Here is a 23,976-nt window from a genome sequence, read left to right as displayed (position 1 = left end):
TGAAGGCAGGAAAACTCAGAAATGCAATTTTGCACTTCCCTTTCTTCTGATATGTCCTCTAACATAAGAAAAATGCCACAGGAACATGTGAAAAGCACGAAAAACACGATTTTCATGGGAGGGGGTCTTTAATTACCTGGATCAGGTGTGTTCAGCCAATCAGGAGCTCATCATCAGAGCATCGGAGACAGGTGGGAAATCCAATGTTGGGGAGGTGGCGACATCGAGGGTTTACAGGTGGGTGCGTTTGATACATCCACCCCCGTGTCCTGTGTGTTTTACTGGTTGGAAGTGGAGAAGACACTGTTGGCAGAGCAGCAGGGACACACACACACACACACACACACACTTCTGTTGTATTTCCTCTGAAGTAGGAGCACCGAGTGTGTCGCCGCCTGGTGGCCGATGAGAGGAGCGCGCAGTGAGGGCAGAGAGAGGGAGCGAGGGAGAGAGAGTGTGATACGCTCGGAGCCCAGAGCATGTCGCCTCCTGTTGCTGCGCCTCACTGTGGGATCCGCTGTCGACCTTTCCGCCTGTGCACATGAGCGCTGAAAGCTGTTTTTACGCATCGACTCGCTATGTGCGACCCGGAGGCTCGAAGGAGTGAAGCCGCCCGGAGTCTGTTCTGAGTCCGGAGGGGAAAACCGGGCTCGACTCTGCGGGGATTTTTTTTTTTTTTTTTTTTTTTTTTTTGACACAACTTGGCAGAGAAGTCGCTCCGCTGCTGTTGCCTCTTGCTGGAGGAAGAAGAGGAGGAGGAGAGGAGGAGGAGGAGGTTTGTTCGGAGCTGCTCGCAGAGAAAAGTGTGAAACAAGTGTCACAAAGAGAGCAACAGATGTTTATACGTGGACATGCGGCCGGCTGAGGAATGAAAGCAGCAGCAGCGAGGCACCGGCGGCCCTTCCAGCGGTTCTGCTGCTGTGGAGTCGGGCTGGTCGCCGTCATTTGGCTCGCGCAGGTTATCCAGGCACCAGGTGAGACCTTAATATAGATCTTCAGGCTGCGCGCGCCTGCGAGGCTGCCCAGTGATTATAATTCTATGGACATTGTTATATATACACACAGCAATAAAGTAGGCTTTAATATTATATTTAGATTTTTTTTTTTAAATAACTCACCAGTGTGATGCATATCAGATCATATGACGGTATAAATCACTGAATTTACATACATTTACATGAGGAATGGGGGGTGCAGCCAGCAGGAGCCCATATGGGCTGATGCTGAATAACTGTAATATTTAATCTCTTATATTAAAATCATATCACATAAGGTGATAATCTGACAATATATGTAAAAAGGGAAGCCATAAAAAGAACTAATCATAAAGATAAATGGAAGACAGTCTTACACCGAGGTATATAAAACTATTGGTCCTAACAATGAGCATCAGAGCATAAATCAAACTAGTTGAAAAATTTAGCATGATTAATCTATAGAGAGCCAACGTTATTGTTCTCTTCCCTATGTACATGGATCTCAAAATCTTCTATATGAATCTAAATGTGACTATTTGTGTCTGCAAATCTCCATCCAAAATGCATTTGTAGAATTCAAATATGAATCATTATAATACCATTCAGTCAAGTCAGAATACGCAGGTGCACAGGTTTAAGGTGAAATTCTCAAAGCTTTATTTTCAAATTGACAAACCCCACTGCACTCCAGACACTTGGAGACCTGCTTTAAATATTTTGATCTTAGTTCATTTTCCAACAGCATCACTAAACGTCTCCCGGTCTCTGTCCCTCTGGTTGTTCTCTGTTCACACCCCAGGAATGACTGTGACAGTTTGCAGATTACACACAGCAGACACAAATTGTAGCATGTAAAAAATAATCCTGTTATTGGGAATATGTTCGGTTTGAGGTTATTTCTGATTCAACAGCCATTTATTCATCTTTGTATAAATAATGTAAATGACTGGAACATTTTAAGGATTCATCTTTGTGGACATACTTCCTTTATCCCTAAATAAACTGGCTGCCCTTTAATTTCTGCCTTTTCCCAGGCTGTCACTGCAGCTGCGATTGTGTTTTTATTCAGCTGAATAAATCATTGTTGAACATGAGATACAATAAAACATTGATTTTTATTTTTCTGGATAGCAACAGCAACTTTAATTCAATTCATTACACAATGTCTTACACAACACATGTGATTGACGTACAGCCATGTACTGATTTCCCCACTGATTCCTCATCTGTCCTCATGGGAGGAGGGAGAATCACACATCTATGAAATGACATGTAGTGTAGTTCACGTCACATGAATCATTACAGCTCGTGTGCACGTAGACCCACCTCCGCCTCGCTACGCCGCCTCCTGCAGATCATCGACTTCTGTAACATTTTGCACCATCAGTGTCCAGACTGAGCTTATTTGTCTTTTTGTCATAGATGCACGAGCAAATAAATAAATGGGAAAATAAATTAGCAAAGTCTTGGTTAGATACTGTAGTGCCTCATCTCACAGCACCGCACCTAATGGCACCATCTCCCACCATCTCCCACCTCCGCCCCCTCTCCCCCCTTCAGCTCATTATCCTCTCATCACCTTTGCTGATATGGTCACACATCGTCACTCGCACTCATCAGCAGCTTCAGCACCGACGCTCTCCTCCGTAATCCCGGTGTGTGTTATAAAGATGTGAATGGGTGAACTTTTTGTTCCAACAGGAGTGTTTGATTTACGTTGAGGTTTCATCCGGGTGTTGCACGCTGTCCTTCGTTGAAGAGTGTCCTGGTGAATGAGCCGTGTCATTAATATTTATACTTCACCTTTAAATTATGAGTGTGCCATCAACCACAAGAGGTTTTTTGAACTGAGACCAAGGCTGTTCAACTTAAACCACATAAAAGCACAGGGCAATGTCTGCTGTTTGTAATGGCGACAGGCAGGTTACACTCACAACACTTGGAAAATATGACACATACTGTAGCATCCTGAATACCACAGCTTGCATAGCCATTTATGGATGTGCTGAGACAACACTTAGTATCAGTAGCATTCTGATTATGTCAAACAAAAATTTCAGTCCAAAACAAATTCGAAAAAACAAACTATTTACTGTATAAGTACATGACGAAGCTGCAAAAGCAAAAACTGCCAAAAATAAAATTAAGGCAAAATGAAATTAATGGAAAAAGTATGAGGACACTTGGCTCACTAGCCAGCACCTCATCTCCAAGATGGCCGCCCCTCGTCTTTATCCGTCTTTCTCCATTCATTCAGAAATCGCAGCAGCAGTGAGTTGAACAGTCGACACATTAAGATCCTGTGTGGTGAAATGAGTTGTAAACACACAGTGACAATTTGATGGAGGTAGTGAATGTGCTCACAATTACTGAATTACACATCCAGGAGACATAAAGCAACATTAGCATCATTTAGAGTTGTGTTAGTGCCCAATTGAGGAGTAGCCATGTGTTTTTGTGTTCTTGGTGTGTTATTCACTTTTAGCTCTTTAGCTGCTAAGTGTTCGGCTGTGTTGGCTTGTTGGTTGCTGACAGTGAGGTGCAGCTACAGTGGGTTTGTCAGAGCTTTTCTGCTGGAAACAGCTACTTGTCAAGTGGTAGTGTAAAAATGATGATAATTTAGTTATAGCATGTTTTTTGTTAGAAATCCTCCAGGAGAGACCCATGCAAGGACAAACTGCTAAGATATTTGGGGGAAACATGACTTTGGTCTTTAAACACACTATTTTGAGAATTAGTCAAGTGAATCACTTCACATTTAGCACAAACGATCATCTGGACGTGTGGATGAACTAGGTAGATTTGGGGGTCATGGGTCAAATGTGTTTTGAGACAGGTGAACTTATAAAATGTGGTCTTGGCCTTGTGAACACAATATCTCTGTAATGGACATTTCTAAAAAATAATAAAAAAAAAAAAAAGAATTGATTTGTCAAATGCCAAGGTCACAGTTACCTCAGAAAACACCTTTTAGCCGACTCAAGAGTCTGAATAAACAGGAATGTAACCTGGCAGACTCATGCAGCCATAAAGTAATGAGTCTAGTTCTTGTTTCTGTTTTTTCTGTGAACTGTGAAGAGTTGTCTACACTCGGATATTTATATAACTGTGCCTTAGATCCCATTTAAGGTCAATTCAGATGCTCATCAGCTCACTGTTTACTGCAACGTGACACTCGGTCTGAATGTCAGAGTGGAAATCTGGAGGTTTTACTCCAGATTTTTTTTTAGGTCAGAGTGTTGAATTGGCAGATAATTATTATTTTTTATGAAGTAATATCTATAGATTCAGGTTTCAGATGGAGCCGCACTCACCTGCATTGCCACTATGGAGGATTTCACAGTCTGAGTCATTTACTATCAGTGAACTGTTTGTGGTGAGAGCTGGAAGCCGGTCTGTCCAGTCAATGAGTGATTGATGGGATCCAGTGTCTCGTTCCTGCTGCAGAACGAGGCAACGGCAGTTTATGGAGGGGAAGATATTATTTGTTGTTGCCCTTTGGCAGCTGTGGCTCAGGAGGTAGAGCAGGTTGTTAACTAACTTCACTAAGGTTGGTGGTTCGATTCCTGGCTCCTCCAGTTCGCATGTCGAAGTTTCCTTGGGCAAGACACTGCACTTTGAGTGGTCCAAGTGACTAGAAAAGCGCTATAGAAGTGCAAATCCATTTACCATTTTGTTTTTCTAACAATGATAGCACAGTGATTTTAGGTGGTTTCTGACCTATTTAGTGCCTATAGAGTAGGAAAAAAAGAAAATAATAGATGCCACACATGGCGTCACACTCATCAGTGATACATAGCTTCATCTCAGAGGTTCCCCATAGCCTGTGTGTGTAGAGAGATGAATAATGATTTACATTATTTACACTTAACATGATGGTATTTACACTTAGCTTCCTGCATTTGGCCACTGTGTTTATGTTGAGGAATGTGGCAGCAGGACTTAGATTTCATCACTGATCCTTCTGTAACCTTTTTACCTTATATTTACATTTAAGGCCGTTAGCAGACGGTCTTATCCAGAGGAACAATCACTCCAACAGGGAAGTCTGCTTAAACACCATGGATCATCTAAAGTGTATAAGCAAGGTCAAAGGTCAAGGTCTGACTGAAGACAGTGTGGCTAAATGTGTTTGAAAGTGAGTTTGCATTCTTTAAGTCCACTTTAAAGCAGCTTATTGTAACATTAGAGTTAAGAAATACCAGAAAAACCAACACAGAAACGAAAGGAGAGCAGAGCAAACAGGATTTTTGATTCAGAACTTGACAATTGTATGTTATTGGTCGGGGCCATGTGGAGTTTGAATGCAGGGAAAAGACTAACTCTATCTTTGCACTGTTATGTAAGTTACAAGTCATATGTACGTCCATCCGCCTCATTGTCATGGAAAATGTTATCAAAATGCCCTGAACTCTGGCAAAAACATTCACTTATGAACTGATTAGATTTTGGTGGCTAAAGGTGAAAGGTCATGGTCATGGTGACCTCATATCTCTAATACCTTTAGGTAATGTCTTGAAATTTGGATGAACTGATTAGATTTTGTGGGTCAAAGGTCAAGGGCAGTGTGAACAGGTTTTTTTCTTTAGTCGAGACCTCACTCACACAGCAATTACAACAACATTCCACACAAATGGTTAATAATTCATATGACTCTGGAAAAACAAGGATGTAATGTGAAATTAGTCTGAGTGGTGGAAGCGAACAACCACAAGGACGTGATTTTAGTTGAATGTTTTTGACCCAACTGCAAGGCATTTGTTTTGCATTTTAATCTGCTGGGAGCCACTGCTTTTCTCAGTATTAAGAATCAAATTCCCAAAGTACCATCACAGTTTCAGTTTAAGTGCAGCAGAAAGGTGAAAGCCTATATTTAATCAATTTGCATAGATAAAATAGGAAAGAAGCAGATATTTACATTACCAACTAGATAGTTTCTGTCGAACAGTGGTTTCTGATTAATTTTACATCAATTGTAAAGTTGTCAATCGTTGTCTTTTATGTTGCTTGTGCTCAGCACCGTGATGCGAAAGAACGAAATCAGATTCTGGAATAAACCTTGTGCATTTTATTTCACCCTCTTTTCTCTAATCAGATGAGATCTGCTTTAGGTGTTAGAAACTCCTCCCAGTTTAAAGTGTGAAAATGGCGCAGAGCCGTCTGTGGCAGGAGCCCATTTGAATTTCATACGAGTCGAGCTCCTCTTGATGCCTCAACATGAAAGCCTTCACGTCTCCTCTCAGCCACGACCACTGCCCTCCTGAAATAGGCTCATTGAGCTGTACGCTACAAAGGGACTCTACAGCGTCTGGCAATCACGATGAGCATCAGACACAGACACCAAGCCGCTTCATAAATAAAAGGACAGTGTGTAGTAGTACAGAGCGTAATAATCGCCTCGTCGTCTTCTCAGCCCTCCGAGGAAAGGTCTCCGTGGGTGGCAGTGGAGTATATCTGTATTTTCTTTTTTCCCGTAGGAGAGATGATGAGACAGATCTATCTGCGGGGAGTTCCTCGTCTATCACCCTAGTAAAGCCTCAAAAAACTGAAACCCACACAGAGATTAGCTACATATTGAGGAATGAAATACACAGCTGAAATACACACCGCGAAGTCTCCAGTGCTGTTGGCTGAGGACAGCTGACGGCAGCACAGAGTGAATTACTGAACATGCTCTTATCTGCCGGAGCCAGAAACATGAAACTTCAGTCTGTCGAGTCCTCGTTTCACTCTAATATAACTCCAGAGACAATAACCAGAAGGGGGAAAAGGGGCAATAATAATTCCTGGGTGAAGGTGGACAAGTGCACATTTTTAAATTCAAACCAAAGCCAAACTCATAAAATCAGAAATAGATTGCCCGGTTAGTGTTTGAGAAAAGTGACAGCAGAAATTTAATTGACAGCCACCGTGATAAACAGTTAATTGTTCATAGTAATTAACAAAAATGCAAAATTGGTGGGTTTACCTTCATGTTGGAGGAATTTCAGTTTTCTGTCCTTATAAAAATCCATGTCTTTTGGGTTTCACTCTGTTTGTCAGCGACACAAACAGTGATTATTCACATTATCATCAGATTACTTTTATATAAAAGCAGAGAATCAAATCAGAAATTGTTAATAATAGAGAGACTGCAAATGTTTCCGGCCCCTTTGCAACGAATGGAGACTGACACCAAGATCTTTATCTGACGAGTAGCTGACGACGTAGAAATCAATTAGTTACTTCTGCTGGTTTCGCTCTAAAATGTCTCTGGTGCTGTTTTGTAACAGAGACGGAGTCCTTTGGGTTTCGGCCAGGCGTGAACGACGGGACGCTGCGATGGACTCGCAGGCTGATGCAGGAGACGTCAGACAACCAGAGCCTGGGTCAGCCCCGAGCAGGTGAGTCACTGTGTGTTTTTAAAACCGGGTAGATGCCGTCTGCTCCTCCAGGACAGACCCACCAACTCCCCCAGAATCTGCAGCACCTCCTTATCGTGCAGCGCAGGGCTGGGCTGGGTGATATGGATGATATCTTCTATAAATGTGTGTGTAATACGACATCATGGTGCTGTTATGTATTGGGATATTTTACATTTTATCACAACTGATAAAACTCAGAGTCAAGCAGATTGGAGTGTCTGCTTTATTGTTATATAAATGTATCTAGTGAATAACATACAAGAAGATAGGACTTATTGCAGTAATGGTTTATTACACTGCTTTACTGTACGTTTAACCTGGCAATGTAGTGACACAAGTGCACGTATGGTGTACTATATTGTATTGGTGAGGAATTCATTAGAGAGTATTTAGAAGATGTAAAGAGTCAGAAAGATTTAGTGATGTTGTTTCCCTACGTTACGTTAAGTGTGCGTGGTGCATGCAGGTAAACAAGGAGGGCGGAGTGGACCAGTGGTTTGTGCCTCTCCCCTGCAGGTGCAAGTGAAAGGTCATGCAGACCAAGCAGCATTGTGTTAGTTGACAGGAGTGTGTAGTCAGTTCGAGCTCGTGCACTGAAATGCTCAAGAGGGAAGACGGAGCACAAAGGAGGAGGCTGTCAGGAGTGAAAGTCAGATCAGATTTTTTTGCAGGTAGTCTGTTTTTTTTTGTTTGTTTTTCAGCAGAAGCCAACTCACTTTCCTTTGCTCCTCACGCGCGGCTGCACTGTGAAGAGTTTAGACAAATTCAAACTGCTCTTTGTCGAATTATTGCTGAGACTTGCAGGCAATCGACAGCCATAATCAGACCCGTGTTTCTCTTGTTCCCAGGCTGATTAGCTGGCTGCCTGACATGAGCCGCAGTCATCACAGCTGACAGTTTTATTATTAAAAATTCAGATCAGAGTGAGAGGAGCTGTGTGGGGAGAATAGCACCGAGTAGATAAAATAACACAGCTGCACAGAGAAAAAACCTTTTTGCCTCGGTGACAATATACAATTCTCTATCTTCAGATCATTTGCATTTACTCCTCGGCTGTGCTAATATCAGGCTGTCAGTCACAATGCTGCACTGTATGCAAATCAGTCCAAAAATTTCTCTCACAAATTGACAAGCAAGTCAAATTATGCTTATTATATACTGTGCAAATAAATTGTTATCTCAGGTATAATCTGCCCGCTGTGGGTCTATAACCTCCAAATATATACTCCCTCACACACACAATGAATAATCTCCAGCTTGTTAAAAATAGATGGGAGTGAAAGACGGCTGCCGTAGGACGTGCACATGTGGCAGCGAAAATACACAGTGTAAGACACTGTGAAGACTTCCCAGCACTTTGCACTTTCATCTCATTCATCACAGCAGTTGGGAAAAATCGTCATGTGACATCATATACACCCAACACCAGCACAGCACAGCTTTTCTTAATCATTATGTTGGATTTATAGTCATTTTAATAAACACTATATCAAGACATTTGTTTATTTTAGAGGTCTGGCTTTGACTTGTTTGGTTATCTACTGCATGACCTCAGACATCACTTTTAATTGTGTTCATTGATTTATCAGCAGACATCCGCTCTCGGCCATTTTAGGCTTAAACCCACATTTTTATACTAATATCTGGAGAAATAATTCAACTGCTGCAGTGACATTACCAATAATTTATTGGTTATATTTTTGGAGAGCTTGTGTTTGATGTGCGTGAACATATAGACTCATCAGGGACAATTGATCTGGCACTTGCAGTAAAATTCACACAATACAGGAAGCTCACTGTCCCACTGGCTGTCACACATCCTCCTCTGTGATATTACACCAGAGTTTGTTTTTTTCCTTCCCTGCACTTGAGAGAGAAAATAATGAGACTCGGCGTACGTCTCCACCAGAGCTCCATTCGCTCTGTGCAGCACCATTTGTGTTTTTCTACCTGGTAACATACTTAACCTTTATTGAGTTCCTGGTTGCAAACACAGATCTCCCTCATTATCTCTCACAAGGACACAAGCACACTGAAGATAGGTACTTAATTGTACTTCATTTCGCCCGTTCCTCTCCCAGCGGAGACGAGCAGCTACACAGAGCCGGACCAGGTAGCACGAGACGCAGCAGTGATCACGGCTCGGGGCCCAGGTTGCCGCCCCGCTCCTCAGCAGGCCGTCTGACAGTGATTGCATAATCTGTAGTGTGATTAAAAAAACCTTCGCTGGACCTCGGGGGGATATTATCTTGGGGATTGCACAGTAACGTCCAGCCCCAGGCTTTCTTTCACTCTTTTCATCCCTCGGCTGCTTAACAAGATGGAGACGGTTTGATCCGCCTTCAGCTGACAAGCCTCGGAGACTGCTGTTGCTAGGCAACTGAATGCTAAATTTTGAAACCCAGACAATTCTGTCTTTCAAGCATTAAAAGTGCAAAGCAAAGAACTAAAAATAGACGGTGAGGAGATGAAGGAGGGGTGAATGAATCCAAATAATGTAAATGAAGTAAATGGCTCTTACTGCATGAGTGTGTGTGTGTGTGTGTGTGTGTGTGTGGCTGAGGCTTGTAATGTTGTTTGTCTTGGCAAACGACAGTCAGCTGAGAATAGTATTTTTCCACTGCCATGTTTTCGGGGTTTTATTTTTTTGTGTGGGGCTGAATGCACTGAGAAAGGGAAGCTGGCAGATAATCTAAAGCAAATTGTCTTCAAATGGACTTGGACTGTTATCAGGACAGCCAGATTACGGATGCCACACAAAGCAAACCGAGGTTAATGCGTGGTCATTATTTGTAGCTATGTGAAGTTGTGGAAAATGTGAAGCAGAGCCGGACGGATCCTGCTCAGTCCCCTCTCGCTCTCCGTCTGCAAAAACAGGTCAGCGTTTAAAGAATGAAAGGCAGAGGTTGTGAGGTTGAAGATAAAACGCCTCTTAAAAGTTTTATGTCGTCAAGCAGCTGATGATGGGTGGCGTTTATGATGAGGCAGAGCTGCACCTCTGTCATAACAGTGTGATGTGTGTAGTGTGTGTGTGTGTGTGTGTGTGTGTGTGTGTGTGTGTGTGTGTGTGTGTGTGTGTGTGTGTGTGTGTGTGTGTGTGTGTGTGTGTGAGAGAGAGGCGGTTTGAAGCGCTGCTGTCGTTTCATCAGCGTTTTATTCAAACTGCCTCAAAGGAAAGCAAATCAAAGAACAAATGCATAATTGAACTTACATTACACACCTGGATGAAATATTTATTTTTTGATTCCTCATGAAAAATGCAGCGTGACTGTTTGTGTATGTGTGTGTGTGGCACTGGTTTGGTTGGTGCATGATACGACTTTACTCTGTGTGCCAGTCGATACCGTAGCTTGACTCCAGGACCCCTGCAGACTTTCAGATCAATACATTATTACGTCCCGCCCACTGCCTGTCATTCAGCTCTAGCTCCACTTAGCGCCGATTTCACTTCTATTGCTTCTTTTTACCCCGAAGATCATCTGCTGCTCCGGCTTTATTGTTCTGCACAAAGTACAGATATGAGATGGATCTGTGTATCACTCAGTGACTAATGGAAAAAATTCATGGAAAGTTCAAAGTTCATGTCATGGAAAAAATTAAACCTTTTTAGCTTACACCAACGTGTTAGATGTAATATAAAAATTGCCATTTGTGATTATTATCTAATCTAAACCACGCCAAAATAAACATGCAAATGATTGATGCATTGCTGCAGTTTGAATTAGACAACAGTGTTTTATAATTGCAATAAATGTTGTGGTGGAGTGGTGAGAGCTAATAAAGTTTTATAGAGCCGTGTTAAAGCTCAGCGCAAACCCACTCTTTGCCTCTTGACAAACAGCGTCTCATTTTAACATGCACCTGTGAATTAATTCAGAAAATTGTTGTTCAGGCACATTTTTTCCATTACAGTGTTTATTTTCTGTTGGAAATTATTATTATTTGTATTCATTTATCTCTCTCTGACAAAGCAAATAAACAACCAGTAACAGCAGACACCCAGAACTTAATGCTGCATTAGTCTGTAAATAAATTGAGAAGATTAAGATCAAAACACAATAACCAGTGAAAACACGACACCCAGGAGAAAGAGAATGAAGAACAACTGTATAGCTTTGTCTTTCCCTTCGTAACAACAGCCTGAGCAGGTTCAGACTGTTTCATTCATTTTATAATATATTTGAAGTTTGATTCATTTTTCTGTTCTTTCTAAAGGGTCTGTTTTTTGCAAGGCAGGACTCAACACTGTCTCTCATTTATATTAATATCACTGTTGTCTAATCAATTATACACAAGAGGAAATCCTGATATCCAAATTTTCAGCTCTAATGCCGCCGCGCTCCCACAGCAAATCCATGACAATGACTTTTTGAGCAGCGAATTTCATGCTCTAATCAGTGGAGAGCCTGTTTAGTTTATTCCATTTTCAGCGGATTTAATACATTGTATTGTGATTGTACCAGGTCATTGCTAATGGACCCAATAGCCATCCTGCTTTCTGCTTTATGACGGTTCCGACATTCCTCTTTTAAGGAAAGTGCACCGACCCCAGTGTTGCACAGTGGGTTTTGCCTTGTGCAGTAGGAATAAATCACTGTCACAGTTTAATTTTAAGCACAGAAAGTAACTCTGAAGAAAGGTCACATAAAAACCATAGACATGTCTGTTTTTCTTCAGTGTCCTGTGTAGGGAGGTCCTCCTTACACTTCACTGACACAGTGTGTGGTGTGTTGCCTCACAGCTGATGAGCTGGACGCGTTGCACAGGGTTCGAGGAAATCATCACCCAACCTCAATACGTTGTGAAATGTGGTGATGCATCTTTAAACGGAGGAAGAGACAAAACTGGACTTCGCGGGGGCCTCTGTCTGCCCACAGGAAGTGAGCAACTACATGCTAGAGCAGAAGCCAGAGCAGCTATAGATGTGTGCAAAGGTTCAGGAAAATCTATGGAGCTTTTCACACGTGTGTATAAATAAAACATCTTCTTCATTCAGAGTACTTCACTTCAGCTTGTGTCTCAGAGATATGAAGTCGCGGTGATGGAGAGAACGAGGTCAGAGGTGAACGAGTTGTGGGAGCAGCACGGAGGGAGAGCAGTGATGTTGGAGGTCTGAGCACAGACGGACTTTTATTGTTGGAGCCGTGCCCGTGCATCAACATCATCAAAATCAGCCCCCGGTTACAAAAGGAGTGATTTTATCGAGCTCGTGGCACATCTGGCTCGAATCCCTGATTTGGGAAGTTGCAGATGTGCGCTGGTGATTAACACGGGTGTTTCACTTTGTGGTCTTGTATTGTGAAACCACAGCGTAAGAGTCTTGGCGGAGCACATTCCTGTCCGGCAGCTTTCACTAAACCAGCACACTGTTTCTGTCTCTATGTATCGTAGCTGTGCTGCCCCCCACCCCCCCACCCCCCTCACCCCCCCTCACTCTCTCAGACCTCTCCTGAGGGTTTGTAAGGAAAAATAAATATTTTTAGATATTACGGTCCAGAGCTGCTGTCACTTCTCTTTTTTTTCATTTTTCATAAACCCTAACCATGGGAAACACATATTCACCTCCCCCCTTTCTCACTGTTCACGCAATCGCCTTGCCTTTGGCTTCCTACTGCCACCCATCAAAAAAAAAAAAAAAAAAAAAAAGCTGCCCCTGGGGAGAGGGTCACCATAGCAACTGCCTTCACCAGAGCAACTCTTCAAAGCGTCCATCTGAGCTGCATGTTGCAGCCCCGCGTTTCTACCTACAGCAGAACCTGGGAGTTTATGGTCTGGGGCAGAAAGGAGACTGGAAGTCTTCCAGGGCGGTGAGACGGGACTCGGTGGGGGCAGAGAGGAAGGTGGAGGGAATAAAGCCACAGAGGGAGAACAGATGTCCAACAGCTGATCAGCCTGACAGGTCGCTATGGAAGACGCATACAGTGCAACTTCACATCCAGCCGTGCAATAAGATGACACAGAGTCTAACATGCTAAGCCTGGATGATGTAGTGGACATGGAGGCGAGCCCTGTGGTAACAGCTGGCACTGAGTGAACGGGCTTTTTCCTCAGAGAGCAGAGACTCAGCCCCCCGCCAGCCCACTCACTCAGTCCCTTATAGTGCTGCACATGGAGGATATTGTGGTACGACAGGCCTGCGAGCAGACAGACAGCGCTTCACTCTGGCATAGACACAAATGTGTAAACATCGGTGGACAAACATTTACATTTTCCAACTGAACACGAGCAAATGACTGTCCCCTCCCCGGGACCATATGGTCTCCCTCTCTCAGACTCTGACACTGCAGTGTCAAAGATCACATCTCATATCCTCCATCACAAGGGACCCGATCTTAATCCACGCAGTCTGCTGTTCAGTTTCCATACAGCCACAGTGCAGCGTGCAGCTTGCAGCGTGCATCGTGACGGCTTCACCGTGCTTATTGTGTGCTCGTCGACCCCACTGTTGTCTCAGACAGCAGAAGAGCTATAAATAGCTCCATGCCCCCCCACCCCCCCTCCATAGTTTAAATTCACCCAGCTCGACTCAGAGTTGTAAATTGGTGCTGTACCACACACATGGCGCTCGCTGCGGTAACGTCAGGAGGACGCAGGGACACTGAGCGTCATTAACAGTTGTCCATTTCTCTCACACTCGAGGAAGAACAGGAAGCAGCTGCCACTTTCACTTCCACCTCACTTCCTGTCACTGTTGAGTGCAAGACAAACACTGTGTCTAGAAGATGTTGCTATGGGTGGTGCTCTGTCTTAACACGGTTCCTTTATGTAATTGATGATTTTGAAATCTCTGGATGTTATAAAAGAAGGTCATATTGTAAATTGAGGCTTTACATCAGAAATCAGAGGGAGACCAAGCTTCAGATATTTATATTTCTGATAATGAACACACAAGACAGGGTAAACAGTGTCATCTGCTTCTTACATTAAAGTGAAACCTCTTCCTTAATGACCAAAATTAACAAATAAAATTTCCACAGCCATCCACGAGTTTCCAGAGGACATCTTTACCAAGGAGCAGAGGAAGAAGGGGGCTGTGTGTCTGCATGCACTCTGTGTGAGTGTTTCATACACAATACTCCCTGATTTCTCTTGACTTTGTTTACGTCCTTGACTCATCTGACATCTGACATCATATATTCCAAAGACACAACCTACATAAACAACAGGATTTGTGTGTCTCTTATCTGTGCTGCTACAGGCCATCTACATGTTCTACGCCCTGGCAATCGTCTGTGACGACTACTTTGTCCCTTCCCTGGAGAAAATATCTGAGGTGAGGAAAAATTTGCAGATTGACTTCCTATGTTATGAATATGAAATTAATTATATAAGTTATAAGTTGTTGTTTTTTCTTACAGAACCTGCAGCTCAGTGAAGATGTGGCCGGGGCGACGTTTATGGCTGCAGGAAGCTCAGCTCCAGAGCTCTTCACCTCTCTTATTGGTTAGTAGCTCAGCCAGACAGCGCTGAATATCAGCTGTGCCAGGTTTGATTTGATGTCTGTAAAAATGTATTCATAAAATTTCAAGTCCTGATGGTGACATTTCAATTCATCTTCTCAGCTTCTGCAGTGCAAAAATAATCCAGGAGATGTCAGCAGAGTTTAATTTGAATTAAATTTCTACAAGCCAAGCGACACATTTCAGATATTCGAATAAATGTGCTTTGTCTTTCGGTTTGTCTTTTCGGTCACAAAATGCTAAAAATCAGAGTCGAGAGTCGACTAACGAATATAGTGCAGAGAATGAAACAACAGAGTGCGTACGTGTGGGCACCAGGTGACTTGTCAACAGAGCAGAAGCTGATAGGAGACGACGGACTGAGGGGATTTTTATCTCATCTGAAACCAAACAAAGCGACACAGTTGACCTCCTCTCCCCCCGTCCCCGTGTCTCCCCCGCCCTCAGGTGTTTTCATCACGAAAGGAGATGTTGGAGTCGGCACGATCGTGGGCTCTGCCGTCTTCAACATCCTGGTCATCATTGGCCTGTGTGGGATCTTTGCAGGCCAGGTACTATGAAAAAAAAAATCAGCATCTCACCTGCAGCTGTTACTGAGATTGAACACTTAACACTTGTAATCTTTTCTTTCCAGACAGTGGAACTGACATGGTGGTCTCTTTTTAGAGATTCCTCCTACTACATCCTCTCTGTCCTGACTCTCATCATGGTGAGATGAGCTTTTCACCAAAATTATCCATCACGGTTGAGCTTTTCCTCGTCCACATTGTGCTTTAAGGAATCGGTTTTGTTCTCTCTCTAGGTTATCTACGACGCCAAAGTGGTCTGGTGAGTTCAAACACCTTGAAGCATGTCCGTACGTTTTAGCTGTGCTGCCTTTTTAAACATATGCTACAGGAACTGATTGATCCCCTGCAGGGACATTGTCTTGTACTGGTTGCATGAGTACTACCTGTATAAATCAGTTTGGATTTATCCTCCAGGCTCAGCTTGTTTGAAAGCTAAACTTCCTGTCAGGAATTTGGTTGAATGAGGCGTTGTGATTATATGATCACGGCTGATGGAAAAGGAGCTGACGTCCCTGTTAACATTAACTCACAGTGACATCAACCAAATGTCACACAAATTTACCTTAGGCTCACTTGAAGCAGCAAACTCATAATTATATCATAACCCTAACAAAAACATATTCAGTATATACCTGAAACCCCGAGGACTGTGTCTCAGTCAGTGTCCATCATGAGCTCACATTTCCACGGAGACGGATCTCGAATTCATCTCCTCCCCCTCGTCCTCTGATTGATGTCACAGCCTCTCTCTCAAATGACTGTTATTACAATCATGAAGATGACGGTTTCAGCAGGTTCAACAGTCAGTGATTGAGGAGCGTGTTACATCGATTTGGATCCAGGTTTGTACTCGACAAACAACGACAACAACATCTGCACATGTATTTCAGCCTCCGCTCGTTTCAGAGTCACAGAGGCGACGAACATGCTGAGTTTAAAATTCGCTGTGAAAGAAAATTTCATTTATATAATTTGTGTGGAGGAGGTGTGTGTGTGTGCGTCATTAATAATAACAGCCATTTGTTCACACTTCTGTGTTTTTTTTCTTAGCTGTAAATTATTTGATTTCCTTTGTGTAGTTTTTGAGTTTCAACAAGCTGAGCTGTCCTGATTGTTTCCTCTTCTGTGGGCCTGAAGCCTGTTGCTAGAAAAAAAAGAGGCTCCATTGTTATATGAGTCAATGGTTTTAATGAAAGAGTTGATTTAATCATGGACTTAAAGTCAGCTGCAACGGTGCATTCATCGGTGATATATGGAGGACTGTTATTGAATCCCAGTGTTTACAGCCTGAGCTCTCCTGCTGTATTTCACCTCCCCACTGGCCCTCTGAATACACCGTGGCAGATTTGTGTGTCAGCCACCTTTTCCAAATCACCACATGGTCAGAAAATCTGAGATATGAGTCTCAACATGTGCAGCAGTGGTCATCAAATGGAGCTGCTTTTAGAACAAGCTCACTTTAGGTGTTTGTTGGTGAACATTGGTGTTTGCAGGAGTCAACAGTTGCACGTCTGCTGTCTGTTTCAGTGAGTCAAAAGAGTACAAAAGCAGCAATAACTCTCCTCAAGGCGAATAAAAAACTCTCTTACTCTCTCTCTTACTTTAAAATCCTTACTTCAGTGTCCCTGAAAACCTTGAGAATCAGAACATTTTTTATTGTCATTGTAACCTGTACAATGAAATTAAAATGCCAAACCAGTCAGTGCAACATTAAAGGTAGATAAAAGACTATACAGGAGCATAAAAAAGAAGCTAAAAAATAGTGTTAAAATAAATAAGATGAAAAAAAACAAAAAAACATGCAACCATACATTCTCTCCCCTGCCAATTGAACAATCCCTTACTGCACTAACGGCATGTGTTATGTTTTGGTGTTGTGTATGGTTATTGCTGTGAGATAGAAGAAGCTGTTTTTGAATCTATGTGTCCTTGTTTTGATTGATCTGAACCATCTGCTTGACGGCAACAGTTCAAACAGGCAGTGACCAGGGTGTGATGTGTCCTTTATAATGTTCTGGGCTTTTTTGAGGCAGCAGGAACTGACGATCTTCTGGGCCATGTTAATGACTGGAGCGCTTTCCTCTGAGCCACTGGTGAACCACACATACAGCATGTCAGTATGCCATTATCTCTATGGAGCACCTGTAAAAGGACACCAGCAGTCTCTGGCTGATGTTGTTCTTCCTGAGCACCCTCAGGTTGAGGTTGAGCGCTGTAGATCTGCGGTGACTCTGTGGTGAAGCTGTTTATCCACATGCAGGTGGAGTGTGGAAGTCCCAGGTCCATCAGTTTGTCCACCAGTTTGTGTTGAACGCAGAGCTGTAGTCCATGAAGCCACAGGTAGCTCCCCTGCTGTGAGAGGTGGGATAGTGCAGCATGGAGGCCTGTGGCTACGGCGTCCTCTGTAGATCTGTTAGATCTCAGTTTCTCTCTGTGACATGAAAATAAATATGTTCAAACTAAGTTAAAGTTTTCAAAAGAAGCATTTTGAGTCACATGAAAAACAATTTATTTTAGAGAGTTTAAAAACAGTTTGAACAGGGTTCAATTTGATTCAGTGCACACAACCACACAACCAGCTCCTGGAAATACAGCCAGGCAACAAGGATGAAAACACAGAAATAACCAAAGCTGCTTATCTTATGTGTATATGTAAGAAACTGTAATCATGAATGTGTTGTTTTTTTGTGTTTTTTTTTCTTCATCTTTTATAAATCTTGTGTAATAGAATAAAATTAATTATATTTAACAGTCATTATCCACACATTTATACTTATGTAAGGCAGCACAGACACCACTGGTTCAGGTAAATTATACCACGTTGGCTTTGATGTGAAATGTTTAACACAGATCTCCTGTTCGCTCTGCAGGTGGGAGTCCCTGCTCCTCATGACCATGTATGGAATCTACATTATAATCATGAAGTAAGTTTACAAAGACACTGAACGTCCTCATCAGTCATTATGACTCCACACACACACACACACACACACACTCACTCAGACACTCAGACTCTGTTCTTGTGTCCATGGATGTAAACACAAGGCGTCTGCTTGGCTGCAGGTTCAACTCTCAGCTTCTGACGTTCGTGACGCGCCAGGTGAGGAGCGTCGGGCCGTGCTGCGTCGGATCAGAGGACCACAGGGAGGACAAGATGGGAGAGGACGCCTCCGCTTGCAACACCTCCATGGTGCTGCTCAACAAAGGTCAGAGGACGCTCCAGCTGAACCTGATCACTGCGTCTGCGGGGCTTTTGTTTTTTTTGTTGATGTGTAATTACCTCCTCTCTCGCAGGCCAAGCCCACGGGCAGGAGCCTCCTCCAGTCGTCATGGTGGATGAACTTCTCATCCTCAACCCACACAAACTGTCGTTCTCCGAGGCCGGCCTGCGCATCATGATCGGCCCCCACTTCTCCCCCCGCACCAGGCTCTCCATGGCAGGACGCATGCTCATCAGCGAGGTAGGTGACACAAATATCACAGGATATACGTAACTCCACCCGCCCCGTACAGGAGCTCTCCCAACAGAAACTTCCCTCTCACAGAGACAGAGGCTGATTCGGACTTCGAAGAACCAGCGGGACGGCGAGGCGGGCCCCGGGTCGAGAGGCGGGTCGACCAGCAACAGCCTGAAGAGGACGGGCTCCTGCAGCCTGGAGAACGGAGGAGGGAGACCAGGGATCGGGGACGCAGAGTTAGGAGACAAGCTGGGAGCGGACGCGTGCCAGCCAGAGGAGGAGGACGATGACGAAGATGGGATTTTCAGTCCTGTGCGCATACCAGGTCAGGAGCATCCAACACCAAGTGATTTGTTTCTGTTGATTTGATTTCTATGGGTTTCAAGCAAAAGTATCACTTCCCAAGCTGCTGGGAGATGTGCCTCAGATATTCAGGTGTTTTCCTGCAACTTTACTTGACCCGACTCCCTGCTCTCCACAGGAGGCTGCTGTGCACGGGTCAAGTGGGTGATCACGTGGCCTCTGGGCCTCCTGCTCTACTGCACTGTGCCTAACTGTGTCCACCCACGCTGGCACCGCTGGTTCATGGTCACCTTTGTGGGCTCCACCCTGTGGATCGCCATCTTCTCCTACCTCATGGTGTGGATGGTAAGGACGGCAGCAACTACACCTTGACAGATACTGAACTCGCAGATATCTGTGATTACTTACCTTAAAGGGGCAAAATACCCCAAGGATCAAACATCATTGCTCTTTTCATACTCTCAAAACAGCCCTGTTCAGAACGGCCGGTTTCAGAGCCTGTCCCTTTAAATGCAAATGAACCACTGTTTGCCCCGCCCCTTCTACCTGTCCCAGGTAGGGATGGTATTATGCAAATTCGAGTCCTAGTTGCATCACTGGAAGACAACTGAGGGAACAGCTCGTAAAACCATGTGGATTTTTTTTGTCAATTCTCACATTTTGGGGGCGGGAACGAAAGCCAAACACCCAAATATATGTTAAAGAGCCTTCAAAAAGTCATATTTCCATAATATGTCCCCTTTAAAATACTGCTCTTGTGTGCATTGCTGAATTGCAAAAGAATGAAAAAACACTGCTGCATTCACTCACTTGGCTGAATACTTATTTCTTTCAGGTTACCATCATCAGCCACACACTAGACATCCCAGACTATATCATGGGTATAACTTTCCTGGCTGCAGGGACCAGTGTGCCTGACTGTATGGCAAGTCTAATTGTAGCTCGACAAGGTAAAACATTTTTTTGCTTTTCGTCTCTTTGTGATGCAAATACTTTTTATACTTTAAATACTTTTTTATGTCATTTTTCTTATGTCTCTTTTCAGGCATGGGGGACATGGCTGTGTCCAACTCCATAGGCAGCAATATCTTTGACATCCTGCTAGGTTTGGGTTTCCCCTGGGCTTTACGTACCCTTGTGGTGGAACACGGATCATCAGTATGCACACACTTTTATTTGTCTACAATATGAGCCATTTCTTTCCTGCTTTTTCCTTGGGTTACTGATGTTTTTGTGTGAGATATATCAAAGCAGAGATTTGGGGTCTCCACTTCTAGTTGTCATAAAATTGTGACACTTACTGTTTTCTTACAGATCTTCATAAATAATAAGGGGCTGGTGTATTCTGTAATCCTGCTGCTGGCGTCCGTGTTTCTGACAGTGAGTGAACGCAACATACGAAAACATTGCAAATTACGTGGTTTTCATCTCTGCCGAGGTCTAATTTTAAGATACAGTATACTCTTTGAAGTCAGGTGTCTCTCACCTGTTTGTGTTATTTTAATACGCAGAATGAGACAGAACATGTTTGATGAAGTGTCATGTTTCTCAGGTCAGAAGTTCAGTGTGCAACAAAGAGCCTTTAAATAATTTCAGTCATAGTTCAGCCATATTTTTTGTCCAGTATTGTATTTTCAAACCTATGTCAGCGTCGTGTCACATTTTGTTGTATAGCCCCATGTGGTCAAAAAAAATAAATTAATACAATTTGAAGGGAAACTCATTAAATTATTAGTTTTATTTTATTTGTGAACGATAACAATAGTCTACTTTACTAAATACACTAGGATTAATTATTGATATGTGGGTGTCTCATGCTCCTTGTTGGAATAATCCCAGGTTTATCTTTTTGGCTCTTTCTCACCACCGTCTCTCCACTCGCAGGTGACGAGTGTTCATCTGAACCACTGGAAGCTGGATCGCCGTCTGGGTCTGGGTCTTTTGTTTCTTTATGCCATCTTCCTGCTCTGCTCCATCCTCTTTGGACAAATGTGAGGCCTTAAGGTCAAACCCTGTCAGACAACATGCTGAATACCTACGTTTCCACCACACGTCCTCTTTTGTGCAGCCAAAACAAAAAAAGAAAAAAAACAAGAGTGACAGTGTTGTTGTGTTCCTCGTGAGGATTTCTGTGCATCTCCATAGGATGATACTGTACACACGCAACCACACAAACTCACACTAAAGTCTGTCAATAGCACAGCTGTATTTTCCTCCTACTCCTCGTACAGTGCAGTGTTTGAAAAGCTGTCAGTCTTTTATGTATATAATTGGGTGACTTGCAAAAAAAAGTTGAATGGCATGGCAGATGGAAGCTGCATCACTGTTTGGCCTTTAGTAACGAGATGTGAGCATTAGTGCTAGCAGGGTGTTGTGGCTGCTATATTCTGGCACATATTTTAATAATTTTGCAATATGACTGAGTTAATATTTTAGTTCCCACCCACTGAATCATATTTCATGTCTCTTTTTAAAATTTTAAATTAAAATTGAAACTCAATTTTGAGGAAGGTTGCCTCCTGCTAGAAGTAGCAAAATTAGCTCTTAGCAATTAGCCAAAATTGCATGTGCTTGATAATTAGGTTTGTTTTGAATACATTATGTGCTATCAGTGTTTCATCAGAGCAATAAGCCATTAGAAGGGTTGTAGCCTTGTTGTTGCTAATGCACATCACATTAACAGTTAATATCCAACACAGTGAGCAGAAATTAAAAAAATAATAATAATAAAAAAAGGTCTTGTTCTGTCAGGCACTATTGCAGCTTAGTTGTAATTATTTATACTCCTAATGTCTGTATTGTGAGCGCTGCTGCAGCCAAGCAGATCATTTACAGGATTGTTTAGTTGCTGCCTGGCTTTATCAACAACACAGTAAGTTCATTAGCCGACATCCTCTCCGCTGCTGCATCCACATTATTTTCTCCTGAGGATTTTCAGAGGCACTAATCAAACAGTTTTGGTAGGATGAGCAGAGAGCTGTATCAATGATTTACTGCAGGTGTAATGAGGCGTTTAAGTGAGACCACCCATTAAAAACATTACCAGGCTACACAGTACTGAACAAATCGTCTTGGAAACACGTCAGGGACCAGGGTGTGGGATGTTGGTCGTACGGAGACAGTGGTACTTGTATCGGCCGTGTCATGTATCAGATTAACTGAATTCTCTGTTGACCTTGGATTTGGATACGCTTATATGTTTTGAATGTCGACCCTAGATGACAACTAGTTACAATTAGTGTGGAAATATTTACATGCATTCAAATGTAGCAGGTGGCACTGAAGAACAGCGAGGAACCTCTGAAGAGACATCGAGGTCAAGTCTGACAGTGAAGGATGGACACTGTGTGTGTCAAAGACTTTTTAGAATAGAAATATTGATATGAAAATGCACATTATTGTGACGATATTTTGATGATTTTTTTTTTTTTGCCTCACTACTTAAAAGCAAGTATTGGTACAGCTTAATGTACGTAAGAAGATTAGCTTAGTGTAACAGTATTTTTAGAGGTCTTATTACTATGAAATCTAATATATAATGTACTTGTATGAGTGTCACAAACTTTGACTTTGAGTGCAGGTTAGTTGTAATACTTCACGTTTAGGTACGACAATCGATGTTTTTATTGTTTCTTGTACATTTTAGGAGATTAATTCACTTTGGTGGAACATTTTTACAACTAGCACAAACTTGGATCAGGACAAGGCAGAACAATAAAAAATACACTCATACTCACAGTGTACTGCGAGTGTGTCTTATGGCAAATAATGGTGCATATTATACATTCATACACACGCCAGCTGCTCTTGTGACCTGTAGGAAAGCACAACAATCTGGATTCATTCCCGTAATAGTTTTATTTTTCAACATGTTCAGTTTTGTTTTGAACCCTTGAATTCAAGATCTGTTCCACCAAAGCGATGAAGGTGACTTTTTTTTGTTTTTAAAATGGCTGTATAATTATTATCATTGTCTACTTGACAATACTTTTTACTGTTTGTAAATGTTAAAAATATTTACATAGTTTTACAATAATGAATGTCTGACAGAGATTAGTTTTGTGCTGTTTTTGATATTTAAAAAAAAAAACAATGTAAGTCTACTTGTGAATTATAACAGAATGAATGCATATTTTGTCACTTGTTTAGAGCAGTATGAAGACTGTAACAGACTAGCAGTCTGTATTGAAGTCAATTGAAATTGTCTTTTCATCTTTGAATCTTTTAAGCACTAATATTTCCTTTTATTTCAGTATTGATTCATTGACACACTCCACTTTATAACAAGACTCCTGTTTACAGGCTGAAATTAGGTTTAAGAAATATTTAATGAATGAGTTGAATATTCAAATAAGTGAGTGCAAAGGCAATTGGAGTTTTCTTTGTTTCAATAGTTGAAATGAGTTTTTACTTTATTGAAACATTCACCTCTTCAATGGGAGAAATTCCACTTGACAAGACGTTTTCACTTCTTTTTGCCACTAAATTTTCTCGGTAACTGTAATTGTTTCATCAATTATTTATGCTGACAGTTTAGATGTGTAGCTCCATTTAAACACACATTATCTCATCTGCTCAAATGTTATGCAGGAGTTTCAAAACCAGATCCCATCAATGCATCTTAATGGGGATTTACAGTGACAGATGACTCTGAAAATGAGTAAAAAAGAAAATGTGGCAATTATTCCTTAATTGTCTATCATCAAGGTTTGAGGAATAGTTTGTAGGCGGTAAAACAAAAAAAAGAAATCTGGATCTGTTGATGAACAATCAGTAAATATTTGTTGTTGATCTAACAGGAAATT

At 42.4% G+C, this 23,976-nt stretch overlaps 1 protein-coding gene across 1 annotated transcript; it reads left to right on the top strand.

The window, feature by feature from the left end:
• Positions 1-868: 868 nt before the first annotated feature.
• On the top strand, positions 869-21,912 carry LOC310997077 (sodium/potassium/calcium exchanger 3-like; the record flags this gene model as incomplete). The annotated part of the gene is made up of 17 exons (XM_083986664.1): positions 869-974; positions 7,250-7,360; positions 14,359-14,435; positions 14,580-14,654; positions 14,740-14,824; positions 15,289-15,392; positions 15,476-15,550; positions 15,644-15,669; positions 18,281-18,334; positions 18,474-18,616; positions 18,705-18,871; positions 18,956-19,193; positions 19,350-19,516; positions 20,007-20,121; positions 20,217-20,329; positions 20,486-20,551; positions 21,056-21,912. 17 exons carry the CDS (start codon positions 869-871, stop codon positions 21,164-21,166), a joined length of 1,833 nt encoding a protein of 610 aa, XP_083842790.1. The 3' UTR covers positions 21,167-21,912.
• Positions 21,913-23,976: the final 2,064 nt, after the last annotated feature.

This window comes from Trachurus trachurus (genome assembly GCF_905171665.1).
Source record: "Trachurus trachurus genome assembly, chromosome: 14".
Lineage (NCBI taxonomy): Eukaryota > Metazoa > Chordata > Actinopteri > Carangiformes > Carangidae > Trachurus > Trachurus trachurus.
Note: the sequence above shows the minus strand (reverse complement) of the source record. Positions and strands in the feature narration are given on the sequence as shown.